The sequence below is a fragment of the Solea senegalensis genome, unplaced genomic scaffold (assembly GCF_019176455.1).
Source record: "Solea senegalensis isolate Sse05_10M unplaced genomic scaffold, IFAPA_SoseM_1 scf7180000016356, whole genome shotgun sequence".
NCBI lineage: Eukaryota > Metazoa > Chordata > Actinopteri > Pleuronectiformes > Soleidae > Solea > Solea senegalensis.
The window spans coordinates 13,048-32,501 of record NW_025321738.1 but is presented as its reverse complement, the minus strand read 5'-3'; the positions used below and the strand labels follow the sequence as shown (position 1 = coordinate 32,501).

General features: G+C 40.9%; 1 protein-coding gene across 1 annotated transcript; it reads left to right on the top strand.

Annotated features, from left to right (window-relative positions):
- The first annotated feature begins 4,321 nt into the window (after nt 1-4,321).
- Nucleotides 4,322-19,302, top strand: traf7 (TNF receptor-associated factor 7). Its single transcript, XM_044018149.1, has 22 exons — nt 4,322-4,444; nt 6,441-6,602; nt 6,740-6,797; nt 6,914-7,002; nt 7,194-7,310; nt 7,529-7,621; nt 8,127-8,160; nt 8,317-8,542; nt 8,644-8,778; nt 8,895-8,990; nt 9,132-9,253; nt 9,503-9,576; nt 9,752-9,800; nt 10,032-10,159; nt 10,438-10,520; nt 10,642-10,681; nt 10,793-10,909; nt 11,851-11,973; nt 14,723-14,842; nt 14,989-15,120; nt 16,348-16,467; nt 17,138-19,302. The coding sequence occupies exons 3-22, from the start codon at nt 6,746-6,748 to the stop codon at nt 17,150-17,152; spliced, it is 1,965 nt and encodes a 654-aa protein (XP_043874084.1). The 5' UTR covers nt 4,322-4,444; nt 6,441-6,602; nt 6,740-6,745; the 3' UTR covers nt 17,153-19,302.
- The last annotated feature ends 152 nt before the right edge of the window (nt 19,303-19,454 follow it).

The window sequence follows — 19,454 nt, the reverse complement described above, 5'->3', positions numbered from 1 at the left end:
TGATCCATAACCAAGGAGCCATAAATGTTGTGTTAACGAATGAATACAACATCAAAATGTGAATAAAACGCAGCCGCATCAAATTGTATTTAATGTTTTGTGGTTGATTTGTTTGTACTGTTGTGAGAGCAACACGTACAAAATAAGACAGTTTAGCTGTTTTTTCTTGTTTGACATATTCAAAGTTGATTTTTCATTGGAACATAACTCGTATCTATTATAAGTCGCATAACGTAGCAGACAGAAAACAAGCCAAGGTTTGTGTATTTGATATGGAGTCAGAGCTGCAGGCAAACAGCTGATGGAGATGGAGATGGTGACAATTGTCCTTGCACACACAAATGTGTTAGAGATCAATTAAAGACACTTTAAAGTGTACAACACAGTGTTATAATACTAGGAGGAAAGGTGGGAAACAGTGACTTACAACTTAAAAGTAGTGTTTTACTTTCATATTCTACACATATTCTGGAAAGAGCATGAAAGTGTATAATGTACGATTTGTGAGGATACATGAAAACACATTAGTCAGTGGTCTGTGTGTGTGTGTGTGTGTGTGTGTGTGAGTCAGTAAAACACTGCTCGTGCACTGTCAGCTGTCACGGGCACGCTCGTCCCATCAGGAGCAGACAGATGTTTTGTGAATGAGGACTGAATCGAGGTGTTCTGCAGCTGCACATGCAGAGAGACACTGTCGGCTGTTTGAGGCGTCTCATCAGCATTAAAACAGACAGAGAGGGGGAGAGAGAGAGAGAGAGACAGAGAGAGACAGAGAGAGAGTCTCAGTGAGACACTGTTATACAGACTTGAGACTCTGCCCTGCTGCTGTGATTGACATTAGAACAGTGTATCAACAGTTCATCACCCAAAACATCTGTATCTCAGAGACAGAGGGGCTGTCTGCAACTGTGTGTGCGTGTGTGCATTTGTGTGTGTGTGTGTGTGTGTGTGTGTGTGTGTGTGTGTGTGTGTGTGTGTGTGTGTGTGTGTGTGTGCGCTGGAGTGTTTGGAGAAAAGAGTCTTTTCAGTGTTGTCCCACACAAAGAAGATAAAACTACTAATGGCCTGGGCTTCCTCTAATGGAGCAGTGAGTGTGTGTGTGTGTGTGTGTGTGTCAACAGAGCTGCATTTTAATCATCTCTTATTCATGGCATGGCTGCATTATGGCATTCAGAGCCGGGTATTCCGGTCTTTCTATTTCCAGCTCCCACTCTCAGTACATGTGGGCACCTATTCACATGCACCTACTGTGTGTCCAGGCTGTGGAGCTGGAGCTGCACAGACTGGCCCCACGTGCTGCTGATAAAAGATCCACCCTCCTCCCGGCGCCTCATCCTGCAGCACACATCATGACACTTAGTGTCTTGTACGGTCACATCCATGAAGTCATCTTGAATGTCATTTGTTTGCGTGATGTTTGGACTTGTTATGTTATTAATAACACAATGGCACTTTTCTGTTCAAGCAGGGAGCCAGGATGTCATGATATCAGGACCCTGAAACTGGAGCAGCTAAATGGAACTCAGCCATATTTCATTTGTTTATTTACACCTGTGTGACACCTCCGAACGTTTCTGAGACAATATTTTTACAATTCATCAGTTCATCTCCAAATATCACACCACTTTAGATTATGCGCATATCATTTTTTATATTGTCTCTTAGTTACTTAAAAAGGGCATAAATACAATATCTGAAAAACAGGAGGGTTTTTTTTTTAGCCCACTGCTCTGCCTACATCTGAACTAGCAGCGCCCTCTGCTGGTGAAAGCAAAGTGTTATAAAATTAATAATTATAAGTATGTAAGCTGTACTGTTATTCACCCAAAACAAGGAGGTACATGGATTCTTCTGTTCAGCACCTCCTTGATCATTTTACTCAAACACACACACACTTGTTCATACACTGTGACATTAACCAAGAGGTGTTGGATTTTAAATACAAAAGTGTTACAGTTCAAAAATTAGCTCTCACTATAATGTGTGTACAGTGGCCTTTGTAGAGCTGACTCACCTCCTGCTATAGTATAGTATAGTATAGTATAGTATAGTTATTTTATCTTCAAATCCTGCCAAATAAAAATAAGCTACATTTGACATACTGGTCCTTGACCAAACATCTTCTCCCTCACCTATGTAATCTGTGAAAACAGAATGAGTTCATTTTCTATAAGTGCAATAGATTTATCAGACAGTGAGTGGAAATGTCAGCAAATGCTAAAAGAACACTTGAAAGAAGCACATTACTGTATGTAGTGCAAGCTGTCCCTAATTATGTGGCTCTTAACAGTGACTCTAATTTACAGTTTAAACATTCACAGTTTTTTATTATAACATTGTCTCTCTGTGATATGGAGGAATTTGACAACTAATACTGCGAGAGTTGGTGCAAAACCATCAACGTTTACGGACTTGTTTAAAGTAAAGAAACAGGATGAAAGAGACAGTTTCCAAATGTCTCTTAACTAGCAGCCAACCTACAGTTCAGCTGTTTTTCAGTCCTGATGAGAGGTAACACTCAAAGTATTGTATTGAATTAGGTGTTATTTGATATAAATAAGAATCTTTTAGAGGCCGTCTGCGGATGCCTCGCTATTCTTCTTCTTTTGGCTTCTCCCCTTCAGGGTTGCCACAGTGAAAATCATCTGCCTCCATCTTGTCCCTTGTGTCCTCTTCTGTTACACCAACTGTCCTCCTTAACCACATCTTTTATTTTAGTTTTCCTCCTGCCCGGCAGCTCCATCTTCAACATCCTGCACATGACCAAACCATCTCAACCTGTGCAATTCAATCCCACTCAATCCACACTCAGCATCGTTAGCTCTGCTTTGCCACCTCCAGCTACGCCTTCTGTCTTTTTTCTTTTCATTTTGCAGACGCCTTATTGTTGAAAGTATTAAATGTCACCAGTAAAATTATTGAGAGGGAGCAGAATCAAATTTCCTGTTAATCCTCCCTTTTATAGAATGTGTTAAACTTCTATAAACTTCACACCCATAAAGTGCTTTTGAATGTAATTAGTTTGTGCGATGTTTAGACTTGTTATGTTATTAATAACACAATGACTCTTTTCTGTTCATGTGCCCCAGTAAACTATGAAGGGAGCCAGCATGTCACGATGCCAGGACCCTGAAACTGGAGCAGCTGGAACTCATGACATATTTCATTTGTTTATTTACACCTGTGTGACACCTCAGAATGTTTCTGGGACTGTTATTATAGTATTATTTATTAGCTGTGGTAACAATCAGTGCAGACGCCTTGTTGAAAGTGTTAAACGTGTCCTCTGGGGCCTAAGAACAAATACACACTCTCCAGAATAATAAATATCACCAGTAAAATGATTGCGAGGGAGCAGAATGAATCACATCACTCTTAATGTGTTGAGGAATGAGGAAGAGGCTGAAACAGTTTGCCTTATCTGTATTGATTGCTGTTGTTATATCTATTTATTTTACTGTGATTTATCTTATGTGTCTGTATCAAGTAAGACAAATGTGCACATTAAAGGATTTGCATTGTTATCACTGTAGCGTTATATATTCACAGGTCCACTGCTTTTACAGATAGACTTTGTCATTAAAGCAGGTTGTGGAATGTTTTTTTCCTTCTTCTTCAGCTTAGGTTGAACACACTTAACCACACTTACATGTAGTATCGTCTGTGGTCATCATATCAACAAGGTAGGTGAAGAAAAGTCAAAATACTGTTAGGACAGTGAACATAGTTACTGTTAGGATGCTTCTCTTTGTCTTAATTGGTGTTATATGGATGTTCTTTTCAGACATGTTGGCATGTTTTAGCTGGAAACGCACAGGTGTTAATGATCACATTCATGCTGGCTTTGTTCAGTTCATGTAAACATAGGACAGTGTGACAGTGAACCAACATGCAGCCTGAAACTGGAGACCGCAGCCATTATTATTTTGATTTTTTTAACATCTGTGATTTTCTTATTGTGATCTGACAAAATCGCATCCTTGACAAAAGCTTTGAGAACAAAGAGTGTGGATATTTCAAAATGTATAAATGTATCTGTCTGTCTGTCAGTACATCACGCCACCGTGCACGTGCGCTCACGGTTAAACGTGACGGTGCCAGTCGCACGATGGCCCGGTAGCGAGAGGAGCCAATAACGACGCGGCATCGGTGAGAATGCGTGTATATTTGGGGTGGTGCGTCTGCGTTTGGTTTGCGGAATTCACTGACAGCGCCGAGTCCAATGGCAGCCAGGCGAAGTGGTTTGTGGGTAGCGTAGTCGCGAGCACGGAGAACGGGGCCTCGCGGCGAGGCACGGCGGCGCGCGCTCTTACTCCATGTCCCACAACACACCGCGGCAGCAGCGCCGTGTGTGTGTGTGAGGCAGAGGCAGAGAGACGGGGAAGATTTTTAGGAATTCGTCTCTGCAGTGTTGGAGCTTCGCAGTTGTAAAAAAAAAATAATGGTAAGTTCGCAAACTATAAAGACGCACTGTCAAAAAATGTGTTGTTGTGTAGTGAATGTAGAATAGCAGAGACTCTCTGGTGGTGGTTTGCAGAGTTTGCCAAAGGCCGCTAGCGACACTGATTGCTAACACAAAATGTAACATTAGCTAACTTTAGCTAGCAAACAAGCCACTTGAGCGTGTTGTTATCGCAGTTAGAAACATGGTTGTTTACAAGATGACACTTGACACCAAACTACGTCGTAACTATTAACATTGGTGGAAGCTAACGCATACAAACCGTATGCTTACATGTTCTATGCATGGCCACCAATCCTACCAGCTGTCAGTGTTAAACTTAAGTTTGCTGTGTGTCTTAATGTGAGTGTTCATTGTGTTCCTCTTTGGAACATGTTCTGGTATAAAGTCTGGCATTTTGTGGACCAGTGGGGTCCAAAGCCTGGTCCTAATGAGGCAGAACCTCATTGTTTGAAGCTCTGGTTAAAGTTTGGGGTAAATGTGAATTGTGGTTATGTTGAGGTTAGTTTTAAGCATTAATTGGTTATGGTTAAGGTTTGTGATAAGGGTTTGGCTAGGCTGTCTTAATAAATGGAAGTCGCTATATTGTCCTATTAAGAATAGCTGCACAAACCTGTCTGTGTGTGTGTGTGTGTGTGTGTTCCGCCCCCCTTCTCCGTGTCGACACTCCTCTTTACGGGAATCTCCGGACTTATGGAAGGAGAAAAGAGACAGTAACGCTGTTTGGAGCAGAGCAGAGATCCTGTACAGTTTCACTGGCAGATTATGCTGCCTGTTGCCATGTCAGCTGACATTCCGCATACCTTTGTGCTAACATCACTGTCTTAATGTCCAGGTCGCTGTTTCTTTTGGTGGTTAATTATCCACCCTCACTTTTTGTGTTTCCCCCATGCTGCTTCAGTGTTTCAGAGGCTGTAGATGTTGATCGGTTTTTAGCAAATTTCCACTTTTTAGTGATGATATAGCTTGGGGTGCTATCTCACACAAACAGCTGTTGTGTGGTTCTTCCAGCTTTTTCATCTGTGGCTCTACATGTCTTTGCTGGATCACCAACTTAGCAGAAAGTGTACACCCATTTTGCAGTGCAATGCCGACTAAAAGTATACCCTTTTAAGTTATGCTTGTATTGTAAATATTAGAATCAATCTCTTACTCCTTCTACCAGTGGTACCCCTCATCGGTATCTGAATATCTGACAGTGAGCGTGTCCAAGACTGCAAACATGGGCTTTATTAATATTACTGAAAACTATTAACTAATTGGATGTGCATGGGGATTGTTCAGTTATGACTGATATCTCACTTCCAAGAGAAGTCAATACACATCCTCAGTATTAATATATGGTGCTTACATTTCTATTATGCTACTGTATAGTACTGTGATATACAAATTATCAAAGCACACAAGTACACACTTCCTCCAAGGCCACTCAGTTTCCCACAGTGTCAATATAATCCCCTGTGTTGCAAGATTGAAAACACACAACAGAAAACATAACTTCCGTTATGACGAGCATAGATTTTTTTTCTTGAGTGACTGAACTTAAAGGTCTCCCTAAACTCCCTTAGTCACTAACTAACTACTGACTAACTTTTTTGTTAGTAAACTTACAACGTCATAAATGGTGTTGTGATTTCTGTGGAAGTGTCATGTTTGATTGTGTTGTCGTTGGGTCAAACCTCCATCCAGTAACAGTGATTCAACTGTAGTGTGATCTCCAAGATGCGCTCATTTCTCACTGCATTGATTCTCACCTTAGGTAGATGCTTAGCTGATGGCCTTTGCCAATAAGTCTTGTGGCATATGTGTTTTTCGCTCCTATGCCGTAAAACATACAGCCACATCATGGCTAATGTAATATATTTGTTCTGTTTTCATTTGTGGTCCTATAAATTTCAAGATTATTGTGAATTTCATCTCTCATTACTATTTTCCTTTCAAAAACCAATCATTCTACAATCATCTTTGCTCTTTCCAGGCCTAGGTGTCCAGTTACCTGCTAGTCTTTCCTCATGAAGGTGTGCATTCTTTGAGTGGTTAGACATCTTGCTACAGTCAATACTCCAGAGCAGCAGCAGCAGGAGCACCAGCAGCCATCTCCAGCTGCCCTTCCACACCCCCAGCAGACTCCAACAGCGGGGTGAGAGACAGTTGTGTGGACTGGAGGAAGATTTTAATTAGATACCCACAATATACTTGTCTTTTGTGTCATATTCCTGTTGTAATTGCTCTTTCTGTTTAACATAATGGATAAGTGTATTATTTCTGTCACTGCAGAGCAGGATGGAGGCGTCGTTTGGACCTACATTCGCGGCCGTGGCTGCTGGAGCTAAAGGTAACATTTAGAGACTCCTCTTAATGGTTTTTTTTTAATTTTGCTTAATAGACACTCTGTTACTGCATAAATATGTCATTCTTATGGGTGAACTTGCCTTCATATGCATTTAACAGAAGCGTCCACCACCTACAAGCAGCATAGAAGAACTCCCTCCTCCTCCAGCACTCTAACCTACTCCCCTCGGGATGACGACGATGGAATGGTACGTACATCCACATATTTTTTTTTTTTTTTAAACGAACACATTGGATTTTAAAGATATGGGTAAAAAATCACATTGAAGTTTTTCTGATTGTGCAGCTTATGCACAAGTGCCTCTATATCTGTGTTGTTCTGTAAACGTATAAATACTCCCTGACCTATTCTTTCCACTGCTTCCTCTCATCCCCTCAGCCTCTTATTGGTACTCCTCGGAGGTCTGATTCAGCCATTTCTGTCCGATCTCTTCATTCTGAGTCCAACATGTCTCTGCGCTCCACTTTCTCTCTGCACGAAGAGGAGGAGGACACGGTATAATTCACAGCATTCACATACCGTACATATGACCACGTACAGTGAGGTCTAAGCACCTAAGACTCCTTTCCCATTCATGGTCTCAGGCTTTTAGACCCTACTGAAAATCACAGCAAGCACAGTACATGCTCACAATCCCATTTAGGAATACATACATACGCAAGTACAAGAACATTCCATCAAGTGAGTAAATACAAATCTGTGTATCTGTGCAGGAACCCCAGGTTTTTGCTGAACAACCGTCAGTGAAACTGTGCTGTCAGCTCTGCTGTAATGTCTTCAAGGATCCTGTCATCACCACATGTGGGGTAAGTCAACTTTATTGAATGGATACAATGTATCACACCGACCTTTCCAGTGTGGTCACTGGAAATGCCCATCTTTCATCAAGGGCAGGTGGCAGTGATGATGATGGTAATGATGCTGCTTGCAGCTTGTTTCCAAGTTTGTACTAGATGGTAATGAGCAGAACTGACTCTATTCAGTAATATATTCAGATGTTAACAGCTTGTTTTTTTTTTGTTCTTTTAGAGTAGGACGTGCACTGTATTTTAAACAAAGCACACTTTTACTTGTCTGATTTACGCAGCTCTGCAGCAACAACAAGGCTCTTTTTGTCCTTTTGAATTATTTTCCAGCTTGTTGTTGTAATGTTGTAAAGGTTGCTGTATGTGCACACAAACTTTGCATAGAGTAATTATATCCAAGCACATCTTTTCTGGGAACTCATCCACTTTGGCTGCATGTTTCACTTAACAAGGAAGCTGAGTTAAAACCTGTTTTATTCAAATAACTTGTTTTTCCCTCCTTCAGCACACCTTCTGCAGACGATGTGCCTTGACTTCAGGTGAGACTCTCGAGTGTTCAGAGTAATAGACACATTTTATTGACTTGTCCACTAATGACATAAATAATGGCTATATTTTACATGGACGCACCAGTGCTGGGACCATAGAGTAGTAGTTTTACTCTAACCTTACCTTCATGTCTATACTCGTCACAGACAAGTGCCCGGTTGATGCTGCAAAGCTAACGGTTGTGGTAAACAACATCGCAGTGGCAGAGCAGATAGGAGAGCTGTTCATCCACTGTAAATACGGCTGCAGGGCCACAGCCAGTGGAGCAGCAGGAGGGGCCACAGCCTCTAACGCCACAGTGGCCGGGAAGCCTGGAGCGTTTGAAGTGGACCCACTTGGCTGCCCATTCACGATCAAACTGGCCACGCGCAAGTAAGGACTTAAGACTTGTTAGGATGCTGGGAGGGGGGTTTTTCACACACACACTGCAAACATGCAAACAATTGCAATACTTTCTCTGATCATCTCTGTAGAGAACATGAGGCCAGTTGTGACTACAGGCCAGTCCGTTGCCCCAACAACCCCTCCTGCCCTCCCCTGCTCACCATGAACTTGGAGGCTCACCTCAAAGAATGTGAACACATCAAATGTCCACACTCTAAATACGGGTGAGTCCTAAAAACACTGTACAAGCTAAAATTGAATGTTTTTAATTTCTATCTGCTGTTTAGTTGCAAATTGCCTCTTCTGTCCTCCTCTTATCTGCCTATCTCCTCCTCTGCAGCTGTACGTTCATCGGCAACCAAGACACATATGAAACACACCTGGAGGTGTGTAAATTTGAGGGACTGAAAGAATTTCTGCAACAGACCGATGACAGGTGAGAACACATGAAGCTGTTTTAAAATGTAACTCTTAATATTTTTTATACATGTTTTTTTTTCGTCATTTCGTCAGTGGTGAAATTATGGTTCAGTAAAACTGTATGAACTGTATGAGCCCTAATCTCTGACCCTGTTAGGTTCCATGAGATGCAGTTAACTCTGGCCCAAAAGGACCAAGATATTGCTTTCCTGCGCTCCATGTTGGGAAAACTGTCTGAGAAATTAGATCAACTAGAGAAGAACCTGGAGCTCAAGTTTGGTAAGATTCAGTAGAAAGTAAAACATTATGTTTAACTTCCTTATTCAGCCGTCAGAGGCTTGTTTTTCTCAGCCAGAGGATACGTTTTTGCTGGAATTTACAAATCCTCAATCATAGCCCCCAGAATCGTTATAAAATAGTTTCCCATCCCTAGATATGGGGATTGTGGAACGGGAAGAAAAAAACTACATAGCTGCATTATTAATAACTTTGTTTATGTGTTTAATTGTGTGTACGTTTGTATTTCAGATATGCTGGATGAGAACCAGAGTAAACTGAGCGAGGACCTAATGGAATTTCGTAGAGATGCCTCTATGCTTAATGTAAGTGTGTGCACATTTGTCAGAGATACAGAGACAAATGCAAGAAGAAAACCTGAAGTAGAATGCAAGTATAACTGGAATAAGGGTTTGGAACATGTGTGTCAGTGAACAGTGCTTGATTGATTTTTAAGTCGGTGTATAAAGTACTTAACCTTCATTTTTTGTGTCTGTGCAGGACGAGTTGTCTCATATCAATGCCAGACTCAATATGGGAATCCTGGGCTGTAAGTATCTGCCCGTCTGTCCTACTTTGCTCTTCACCTTTCTCAGTGGAGTATGACATTTTGCTAAGTCTTGTCAAGAACTACAGTAGGCCCTGTCATATCTCCAAATTCAGTTTCTTTCCTCTATTCTTCACTAACCCAACTCTGCCTTTTCCATATTTTATAGACTCCACTGTTGTGTAGTTGCTATTTAAAATATCAAGTCTTTCTCTTCTCTGTGCTCGTGTGCAGCATATGACCCCCAGCAGATCTTCAAGTGTAAGGGGACATTTGTTGGCCACCAGGGTCCTGTATGGTGCCTATGTGTCTACTCCACTGGAGACCTGCTCTTCTCAGGATCCTCAGATAAGACTATCAAGGTAACATTAACCCATCCTTGCTATAAGTAGCTTTAACCCTTCTCTGTGTGTGTTTGTTCGTTCTGTGAAGCAGTGCCATTTACACTATAAACACATGTTCTCCCACCTACCTCCAGAAATATTCTGATACCTTCTACCCACAACCCTGTATCACAAATATCAAATTATACATTTGTTTTGTATATACATATAAATGCAAGTGTATAAGACACATTTAAAGAGTCTTTTCAGCCTTTTAACGGTGTGTTAATGACTCCCCTCTCTTCTTGACACCACAGGTGTGGGACACCTGCACCACCTACAAGTGTCAGAAAACCCTGGAGGGTCATGATGGCATTGTGTTGGCTCTGTGTATCCAGGGGTAATTAAAATTCACACTTGAAGCAAAACACACACACTTTCATCACAAGATTTATGCCAGCTGAGAATAGTCAGACTTTCTTGAAAGCATAACCCCTGCCGTATGCATCTTGTTCCCATAGCAACAAGTTATACAGTGGCTCTGCAGACTGCACCATCATTGTGAGTGACATTACTTTTCTCTTTTTCTGTGTGTATTTTGTTAAAACAATGTTTTTTTTTACAAGGGCTTTGTTTCAGTCTAGTAATCTTAACACTGTACGTCTTCCATAGGTGTGGGATATTCAGACTCTGCAGAAAGTCAATACCATTCGTGCTCATGACAACCCTGTATGTACGCTTGTCTCATCCCACAACATGTTGTTCAGCGGCTCCCTCAAGGCCATTAAGGTACAGTTATTTTCATGACGTATCACCTTGTCAACGTTATGTCATCATTATAAAAGCTTTATATCATTTATGTTGTTTATTTTCAAGTCAGTTATTTCACAAAATATCTTCTGCACCCTTTGTGAATAAGAAAGAAAGAAAAATACGTTTGGATTAAACACTGGAAACTCTGGCAGTATGATCATGACATTTAAAAATGATTACAAAACAGGTGTTGAACTAAGTGACTGGTAATGTAAGTATTTGTAAAAAAGGTTTTTTAAACTGCTAACTGGCTACGTACAAAAAAGTAAAACGGACTTTGGATCGAGCCATGAGGTATGCCAGTTATAAATGCGACGAGTCAGAAAGCCTGTTAACTATTAATGTATATTGTATAACTATTAATGACATAACTAAATGTAATAGGTTTTAGTAGTTATCTGATGACAAATACAATGGCTGATCTTGTGAGATAAGGAGGCATATTGACACTGGGAAACTGAGCAACCTTGGAGGAAATGTAGTAGCTGAAACCTACTTGCCTGTATGATAGTAATAGGAAAGTGTGTGTGTGTGTGTAATGTAACCTTTTGATAGCTTAAGTCACTTATCAGCTGGAATACGAGTAATGACTCAGATGATGAATGTAAAACGTGTTTTAATGAGGAGGGGAAACGATAAGGAGTGATGACTGTAGCCTTGTCTTTGTTTCCATGGGTACGAGTGAGTCAGTGAAAGGCAGGGGAGGATTGTTGTGCTGTGTGATAGAAGTGCCCTTACACAGGGGCTTTCCTGTGTCAGTGACATTATGAATTTTACTCTTCACACCATAGTATATTAACCTCAGCTGTGTGCACAGTGAGTGTTTGTGTATGCACTTCATTTGTGTTGTTGTTGGAAAAAGGTCTACTTTTACTAATCTCTGCTACTCTTTGAACCTGATGTTTGTGTTTGCTTAGGTGTGGGACATTGTGGGCACAGAGCTGAAACTGAAGAAGGAACTAACTGGTCTGAATCACTGGGTGAGAGCACTGGTGGCCTCCCAGAACCACCTGTACAGCGGCTCCTATCAGACCATCAAGGTAGGTGGAGGGAGGGAAGGAGGGAGGAAGGGGAGAAATCACTGATGTGCTCTACATACACACACTTTAAAGTCCTGTTGTCAAGATCTAGCTGAGCAGTTCATGCAAGGCTGCCAATCCTCATGTGTGCTGCAGTTGTTTTTTTAGGCTTTAAAACTCCAACTGCAGGTTAAGAGTGAAGAAGTGTGCATGTCAGTATACTCTTTTAACAAGCTTACTACTTATAATAATTTTTCCATTAACATAAGCTTATTATTATGTAGAATTAAAATTAACTGTAGTAGCTCTCACACGGTCTTTACTTGGTCTGGTTAAAGCCAAACTCTTGTAAGATGTTGTTACATTGTATATCCCTCCTTTTCAATTCCTTCACTTGTGTAGAATGGAAGCAAATTGTTTAAATAAAGAAATACTGAAGGATACATTAACGGTTTAGAAATCAATATAGTTTTTAACACTTGTTTTTAACTTTTGTGAAGCCAAATGAATATAAATGATCCTATTGCAGGCTTTGTAATTATAAATGAATTAATTTAAAATATGCAGTTCTAGAAAGGAGGAAATGTTGTTTCGGAATTACAGACAACAATCTACAGCTACACCTGCCTCTGAAAATGAAATTGCAAAGCTTCACAGGATTAGCAGCAGCAGCCCCTGAGCCTGATCTGAGACATTCAGATGCAGTTTATGAAGTTTTAGTTTTGTCTGCTGGAGCAGCTGAATCAAGATTAAAAAGCAAAGAAAGTGTTTACACTCCTCCTCCTCCTAAACTTTAAACCTGCGTTTATGTACAGTTGCTCAAGTATCCCGAACCATAGCATGTGCCTTATTTATGGGAATAATTAGCACAGTTAGTAGGATGTCACTAAAAACATTTAAACACATACTCTTGGGTGTGTGTCTGGAGCACGGGTTCAGCCAGGGATGGCACAATATTCCTAATACTGATATCTCTCTGATACAATTGTTTGTACATCCAAAAACACAACTATATAACAAATATTCTGCTCACATAAAGAAGCCGCATATGTACAGACGGTGTAGTGACATTTTTATGTGAAATGTAAGCTTGTGAATAGTATTTTAGTATTATATTATATTTTAGTAGTATAGTATTATAGTATTCTTTTTCTAATAGATTTGAGTATTCTATATCCTCATCCTTAAGCTCATATGTGCATCAATGTGCTTTTGTCCCTGTTGTGCATACTCTGTGTATTTTAGTTGGAGTACTGAACTGTGTGTGTGTGTGTGTGTGTGTGCAGTCAATCAAGTCGGTTATTGTTTTGTGTCCAGTAATTGGTTTCTGTATTCTCTACATAAAAGGATTTTGTGTCTGTGTCTGACTCTCACTATCTTCAAGCATTGCCTTGGTCATTGTACTCGGTTAGCTTGCATTTGCATCCGCGTGTGTGTGTGTGTCCGTGCGTGTTTCCTGCTGTCTTGCTGGAGTTGATTGCTAATGAATACCTCAGGGATGCTGTAGAGAGTAGCCGAGAGAGATATGGAGAGGAGCTGGTTGTGGGAATGAGGGACATCTGTGAAAGAATGAGGAAACACAGATGAAAGCATAGATGAAATAGTTGTTTTTTTATGATGCCTGTAAGCACAGCAGTTAGTCTCTTGCCAGTTGTTAGTCTGAGGAGTTATTTAGAAAATGTTAAGCGACAGAAATTAGTGTGATTATTTCTGCCAATATTCAGTGAAATGTTTCCCTTTGAACATTGAGTAATTATGTCACTTTGACACAAAGCACACACACACACACACAGTTCCCTGAAGACTGTGGAGGCCCTGAACGGAGTTTAGTCGCCGTTTGAGAAAAAAAAAAGAAGCTTTAAATGCAAGAAATGTCTTTGTTTGCATTTTTAATGTTGAATAAGTTAGAGCAGTGTTTGAATGCTGCATAAAAGAGTAGTTGGCACTGTGTAACAGCAGCCACTGTAATCTGTCGATATTTTTGCCTTAGTCTAAATATAGAGGGACAGGATGGATGGTGCTTTGTGACGAAGTCTGTGTGCCGACGATAAAACCAAGATGTTTCAGATGAACATGTTGAAATCAATCACAAGTCAATATCAGCTGTCAATCCTAATGTCTCACTTTTGATTTTACTGAATGGTGGGGTTTAGTGAAGTTGTGAAAAGTAATATTTGGTTTGTTTAACGAACAATTAAGTGGTAGTGCGAGTCGTCTTTCAACTGGAAGGTTGTGGATTAGATACCGGTCTTCCGCTAATCTACATGTCCTTATGTCCTTGAAAGTGTGAGTGAATGGTTGTGAATGGCGACACTGTAGCGTAAAGCAGCTTTGAATGGTCATCACAAAATAAATACGGACCATTTAATTGTAATGGTATAATGTTAAATTGATCTAAGCTGCAATAATGGATATTTTTATACTTACATTGCGTCAAAAACTGTGTAAAATGAAAGGAGACACAGCTGTTCTTCAGTAGAGTTTGACTGGGATGTGAATCGTCTGAAATGATGCTGCTGTTCTGTGCATCCTTGACTTCTCAGTGCTGTATTATGATTGTCTAACCAGTCTTACCTAGTGAAGACTGAGTGTGTTGCCATGGTGATTAAATCAGCTTTTTTTTTTGCACATTTCCCCTTTCCCTGCACTTATGTTTTGGTCAACCCTTTCTAGGAAAGTCACACATCACAACTCTTTCACTTCTTCTTCTTCTTTTTATAGCCATCATCCACTCTGACTCCCATCTCGTCTCTTTCTCTCTCTCTGTCAGATCTGGGACATCCGCTCTCTGGAGTGTGTTCACGTCCTGCAGACCAGCGGCGGCAGCGTCTACTCCATCGCCGTCACCAACCACCACATCGTCTGTGGCACATATGAAAACCTCATCCATGTAAGAGAGATGCAAGCAAGGGACACAGTTTCCTGCTCCATATTTCAACGTTTCACCAGTTTATATCCCCATAAGTTATAATGGTAGTTTTACGTGAACACTGATGATGACGGCGATGTTAATGATGGAACTCTTTTTTTCTGTAGGTGTGGGATATTGAGTCTAAAGAGCAGGTGCGGACCCTTACGGGTCACGTGGGAACAGTTTATGCTCTTGCTGTCATCTCCACTCCTGACCAAACCAAAGTGTTCAGCGCCTCCTACGACCGTTCCCTCAGGGTGAGGATGGAGTCTGTCTGTCTGTCTGTCTGTCTGTGCACTTGTTTACATGTTTTGTTCAGCATTAGTTGAGAACATTATCATCATTCTAACATCTGAATAGTCCTTATACAAGCTACAGCCAGTTAGCTTAGCCTAGCACCAATACTGGAAACTGGAGCTGTTATGACATACTCAAAGCCTCAGGTGCTCCATTTTAATAGTTATTCTTAGAAAAGAAATTTGTATCGGAGTGGTTCTGTGCACCTGCTCTGTACTCTAGGGCTGTAAAGTCCCAATCGACTGGTCGGCTTATGAGTTCTGGCTCGACTCCAATTCTGATGAGTCGACTTTTTGCCATGTCAATTTCATGCAGTCTATGGTTCATTTGATTTCATCAGGAGGAATGTACCAAGTACTAACGGGGGTGTTTTTCAGAGCACCCCTGTTCCACAGGTAACAGTGTGTCTTCATAGAACACCCCCCCTTTTTTTCAGTATTTTGGATTAGCCCAACCCACAAGCGACAGATAGATTAAAGAACGTCCGGTGGTTTTATTTAATGTTGAGCTGCAGTCAGTCGTCCTCTAACATCCATGTCAAAGACATCAGCAGTGTGGCAGCATTTTGCATATCACAGCTCGACTACAAACATGGTCTATCATATAAAAACGGTTAACTAACTTGTCTGCGTTATGTTGCTCCGTCCATTTTGAGTATAAGAACTTGGGCTATGATATTGCGCAGATGCACGTGATGCAAAACAGAATTTTAGGGCTTCAGTCGACCAAGAATTTCTTTGGTCGATTATATCTCTAGTGTACTGTGCAGCTAAAAACAAAAGAGAGGAGGCATGAACTTGTTGGCCAGGCTTTAGTTTCTTCTCTCACACACACACACACACACACACATGCAGAGCAACTCATCCCATCACCACTTCCTTTCACCCTGGCCTTCAAAATACACTATAACTACATCCTGTGTAATCCTTTTGCCGTATAACACTGGGCAGTAAAAAATAGCTGACTGTTGTTCTTCCCATGAAATACACATTTTCTCTGTTATCATTAGCTGTAACGGGAAGTAGCCGCAGTTTCACACGTGTGCTGAACAAATCAGGTTTCCGGTACAGACCAGGAAGTCACAGCTGGTTACATTCTGAATAACCTATCAAGAAAAGAGAGGAGTTTTGTGTTTACATGCTAAGATGTCGTTTGTGTGTGTGTGTGTGTGTGTGTGTGTGTTGCAGGTGTGGAGCATGGACAACATGATCTGTACACAGACTCTGCTCAGGCACCAGGGCAGCGTCACAGCTCTGGCTGTGTCCAGAGGACGTCTCTTCTCTGGAGCTGTGGACAGCACCGTCAAGGTACAACAGATGACTGTGTGTCTGTGTCACACGCCCACTGTTCTTCTGTAATCATATCCTCTTTAATCCACCCTCGGTCCCAAAATTGAATCCATTTACGCTTTGTGATTTGTAAAAGACGACAAGGCCAAGAAAGAAGCATCAGTCAGAATCATGTAGAGAGGGTAGCCCGGCTATTCTTTTATAAGAATACAAGAAAATCATGTCATAGCTGTTATGAATACACCACTATTTACTCTTCCTGATCTTTCTTGTGCTAATTTGCAGTTCCACACAGTATGGAATCTGTTCTTAAAGGTCATCGAATCGACAGACATGGAATAAGACAGTCAGGTTTTTATGTGACCTAGAGACTTGGATGTGTTGCACATAGCAAAAGGGATTCAGGTGGTTGTAATATCATGATGCAACTTGACACTGTATCTCACACACTGGTCCTTAAAACTTTGTGTCCTTAGTGCAAACAAAACAAACATTAAAAGAAAACAGCTTCTCATTGGCCAAAAATAGTGGAAGTCAGATTTATATGTTAACATAGATTATTATTACACAGTTTAACTCTTTATTAGGAGGTTTTAGCCAAAAGAAATGTGTGACTTTGTTGAATCTTTAAGTTAACCCTCTCTCTCCCCCTCTCTCTCTCTCCCCCCTCTCTCTCTGTCTCTCTCAGGTGTGGACATGCTAAAGTCCAGTTGACGTTCCCGTTTCCATTTCGTGATTTTTTTCTTCCGCCACATCCATGTATTTGTTTGTGATCTAACAGCCACAGACCAATAACAGCCACCGCTTCACAGTAAAGGTGCATCAGAATGTTTTTTGTTTGTTTGTTTGTTTGTTTGTTTTACTTTTTAAAACTTCAAAACAAACACAAACAATCCAACGTTTTTCACCCACGATCGCCGGGATCGAGGGTCAGCCCGCGGGTCACGCTCAGCGACTCGGCGCGTTACGCGGCAACATAAGAGGAGAGCTGCCTTACGCCTGCACGGCACTGCGCCAAAACAGAGATTGAACGGGGCGGCTGTCATCAGAGCAGGAAGCAGAGAGGGTCACGGTTTCGGTTGACGGTCCCGGCTGCTTCCTGCAGATACACCTGCCTTTTTACACATGTACTTACTTACGATGCCTAATGTAAACTGGTATAACGGCTGGTTTCACAAACACAGAGTGTGTGTGTTTGTCACGCCGCGCTGCTCAGACGTACTCCAGAGATGAATCCAGAACTCATTTAGACGCGTATATTAACGTAAGAGCGTCCACTCTGCCCCTGTCAGAGCCGCAGATCCTCACTTTTAATGCAAATTAAGCATGTTTCACAGTTAGATAGACAGTGAAAATTACCTTTCACCACAGTTTGAATGAACACTTCCTGTTCCCGTTTCAAAGTAAAAGCACTCATTTCAGTACCGTGAATCAAATGTTTCGACAAGGCTTTTGTTAATGCACGGCTGCATACAGGAGAGTCCTGGTGTTTAGTTTAGTTTAGTTTAGTACAGAGTATTAAGAGTATATAAATATATATTTTTATGATTTTCATAGACAAAAAACAAGTTAAAATATAACTGAAATTAGGCAGCTGTTCTCACCGTTATATTGAAGTTATCTCTGCATTTACACACAAGGACATGTACATGTACTGCTAATGTTTGTAAAAGTGGAGTGTGAATGTGAAACAGAGCTGAAAAGGAAGAATATCTGTATTATTTCCTTTGACACAAACTAACTGAAGTGATCATCATCTTAATGAATTGATTGTTAGTTTTTTAAATAATCAAAAGGAACCTCTGATTTGTTTCAGCCACTCCTATTGTGATATGAAGCAAATAAAGTGGAAAATATCACAAAGAAACCATTAAAACTGAATTAGAACAGCATCAGAAAATAATCAACAGTTAAATTGATTATGAAAATAATAAGTTGCAGCAGCCGTAATAAACATAAACACATTCTCCCGCTCCGCCTTCATCACACGTGTCACCCAGTTCAGTTTTGTGAAACCAGCCTTTATTAAAAAAAAAAGAAAACACATTTTAATAAGTGAAGACTTTAAAGACAGATGTATAGATTTACTGAGTTTTATATTAGTGCCATGTTAGAGCCGTATTCAGAGCCACTAAACAACAGTCGTCCAGTACAGTGGTGTACAGTTAAACGGACAGTGCCGAGCCTGGACCTGGACACAGGCCCGGGACATAACCGAGACACAGACGCAGAGGAGGAGACGACGGTTCGTGTGCATGTGTGTGTCCGTTGTTGTGTTTTCGACGAGTGCCATATGTGCAGATTAAAAACGTTAGGAAAGACTGTGACGATGCATATTTCTCCCCCCTCTCTGTTTCCCTCCTCCCTCTTCAGCTGGTCAGAGAACAAACGCGGCCACAGACCGACACTTGATGATGAAGTGAAGGCAGACGGGGGGACGAGGTGTAATTAACCCCATAAACTCCTCGAGGAAAAAGTGTCATCGAGCTAAAGTGACGTCCTGTTTTCCTAACTCGTGTCCCCGAGGACCCACATTGGGTTGCAAATCAATCAGTAAATGACTGCGAGGGTCGTTTTTATCGTTAATTAAATCACATTAGCACATGTAAAAATTTACACACGGAAGATAAGTACGTTTTTTTTTTATTATTATTATTATTATTATTATTATTGTTATTGCAGATGTTCTCAAGTATTACGCTTTCATTTCAATGCAAATATGGCCGCCACTTCCTGTAGCTTCGGTGAGGAGGGTAGAGAAGGGCGTGAGAGCGTTTCAGTGATGTCTTGTATACTTGTAATCATGTAAGCCTGAGTTGATCACTGATCAATAAAACTGTTGTAAACTTTGAACACAGTGAATCTGATTTATTTGACCACAGAAAATGAATGTTTGTGTTTTACTGGCCCTTCAAAAAAAAGTAGAATGAAACTGAAGACTCTAGATAAGATAAGATAATCCTTTATTTGTCCCTCAGACAGACTCCAGGGCTTCATAATGCCTT

Coding starts and splice junctions, on each gene's coding strand:
- traf7 (XM_044018149.1), top strand. CDS start 6,746: ATGGAGGCGTCGTTTGGACCTACATTCGCGGCCGTGGCTGCTGGAGCT. Junction 8,543..8,643: donor ATCAAACTGGCCACGCGCAA/GTAAGGACTTAA, acceptor TCATCTCTGTAG/AGAACATGAGGCCAGTTGTG. Junction 10,910..11,850: donor GCTCCCTCAAGGCCATTAAG/GTACAGTTATTT, acceptor GTGTTTGCTTAG/GTGTGGGACATTGTGGGCAC.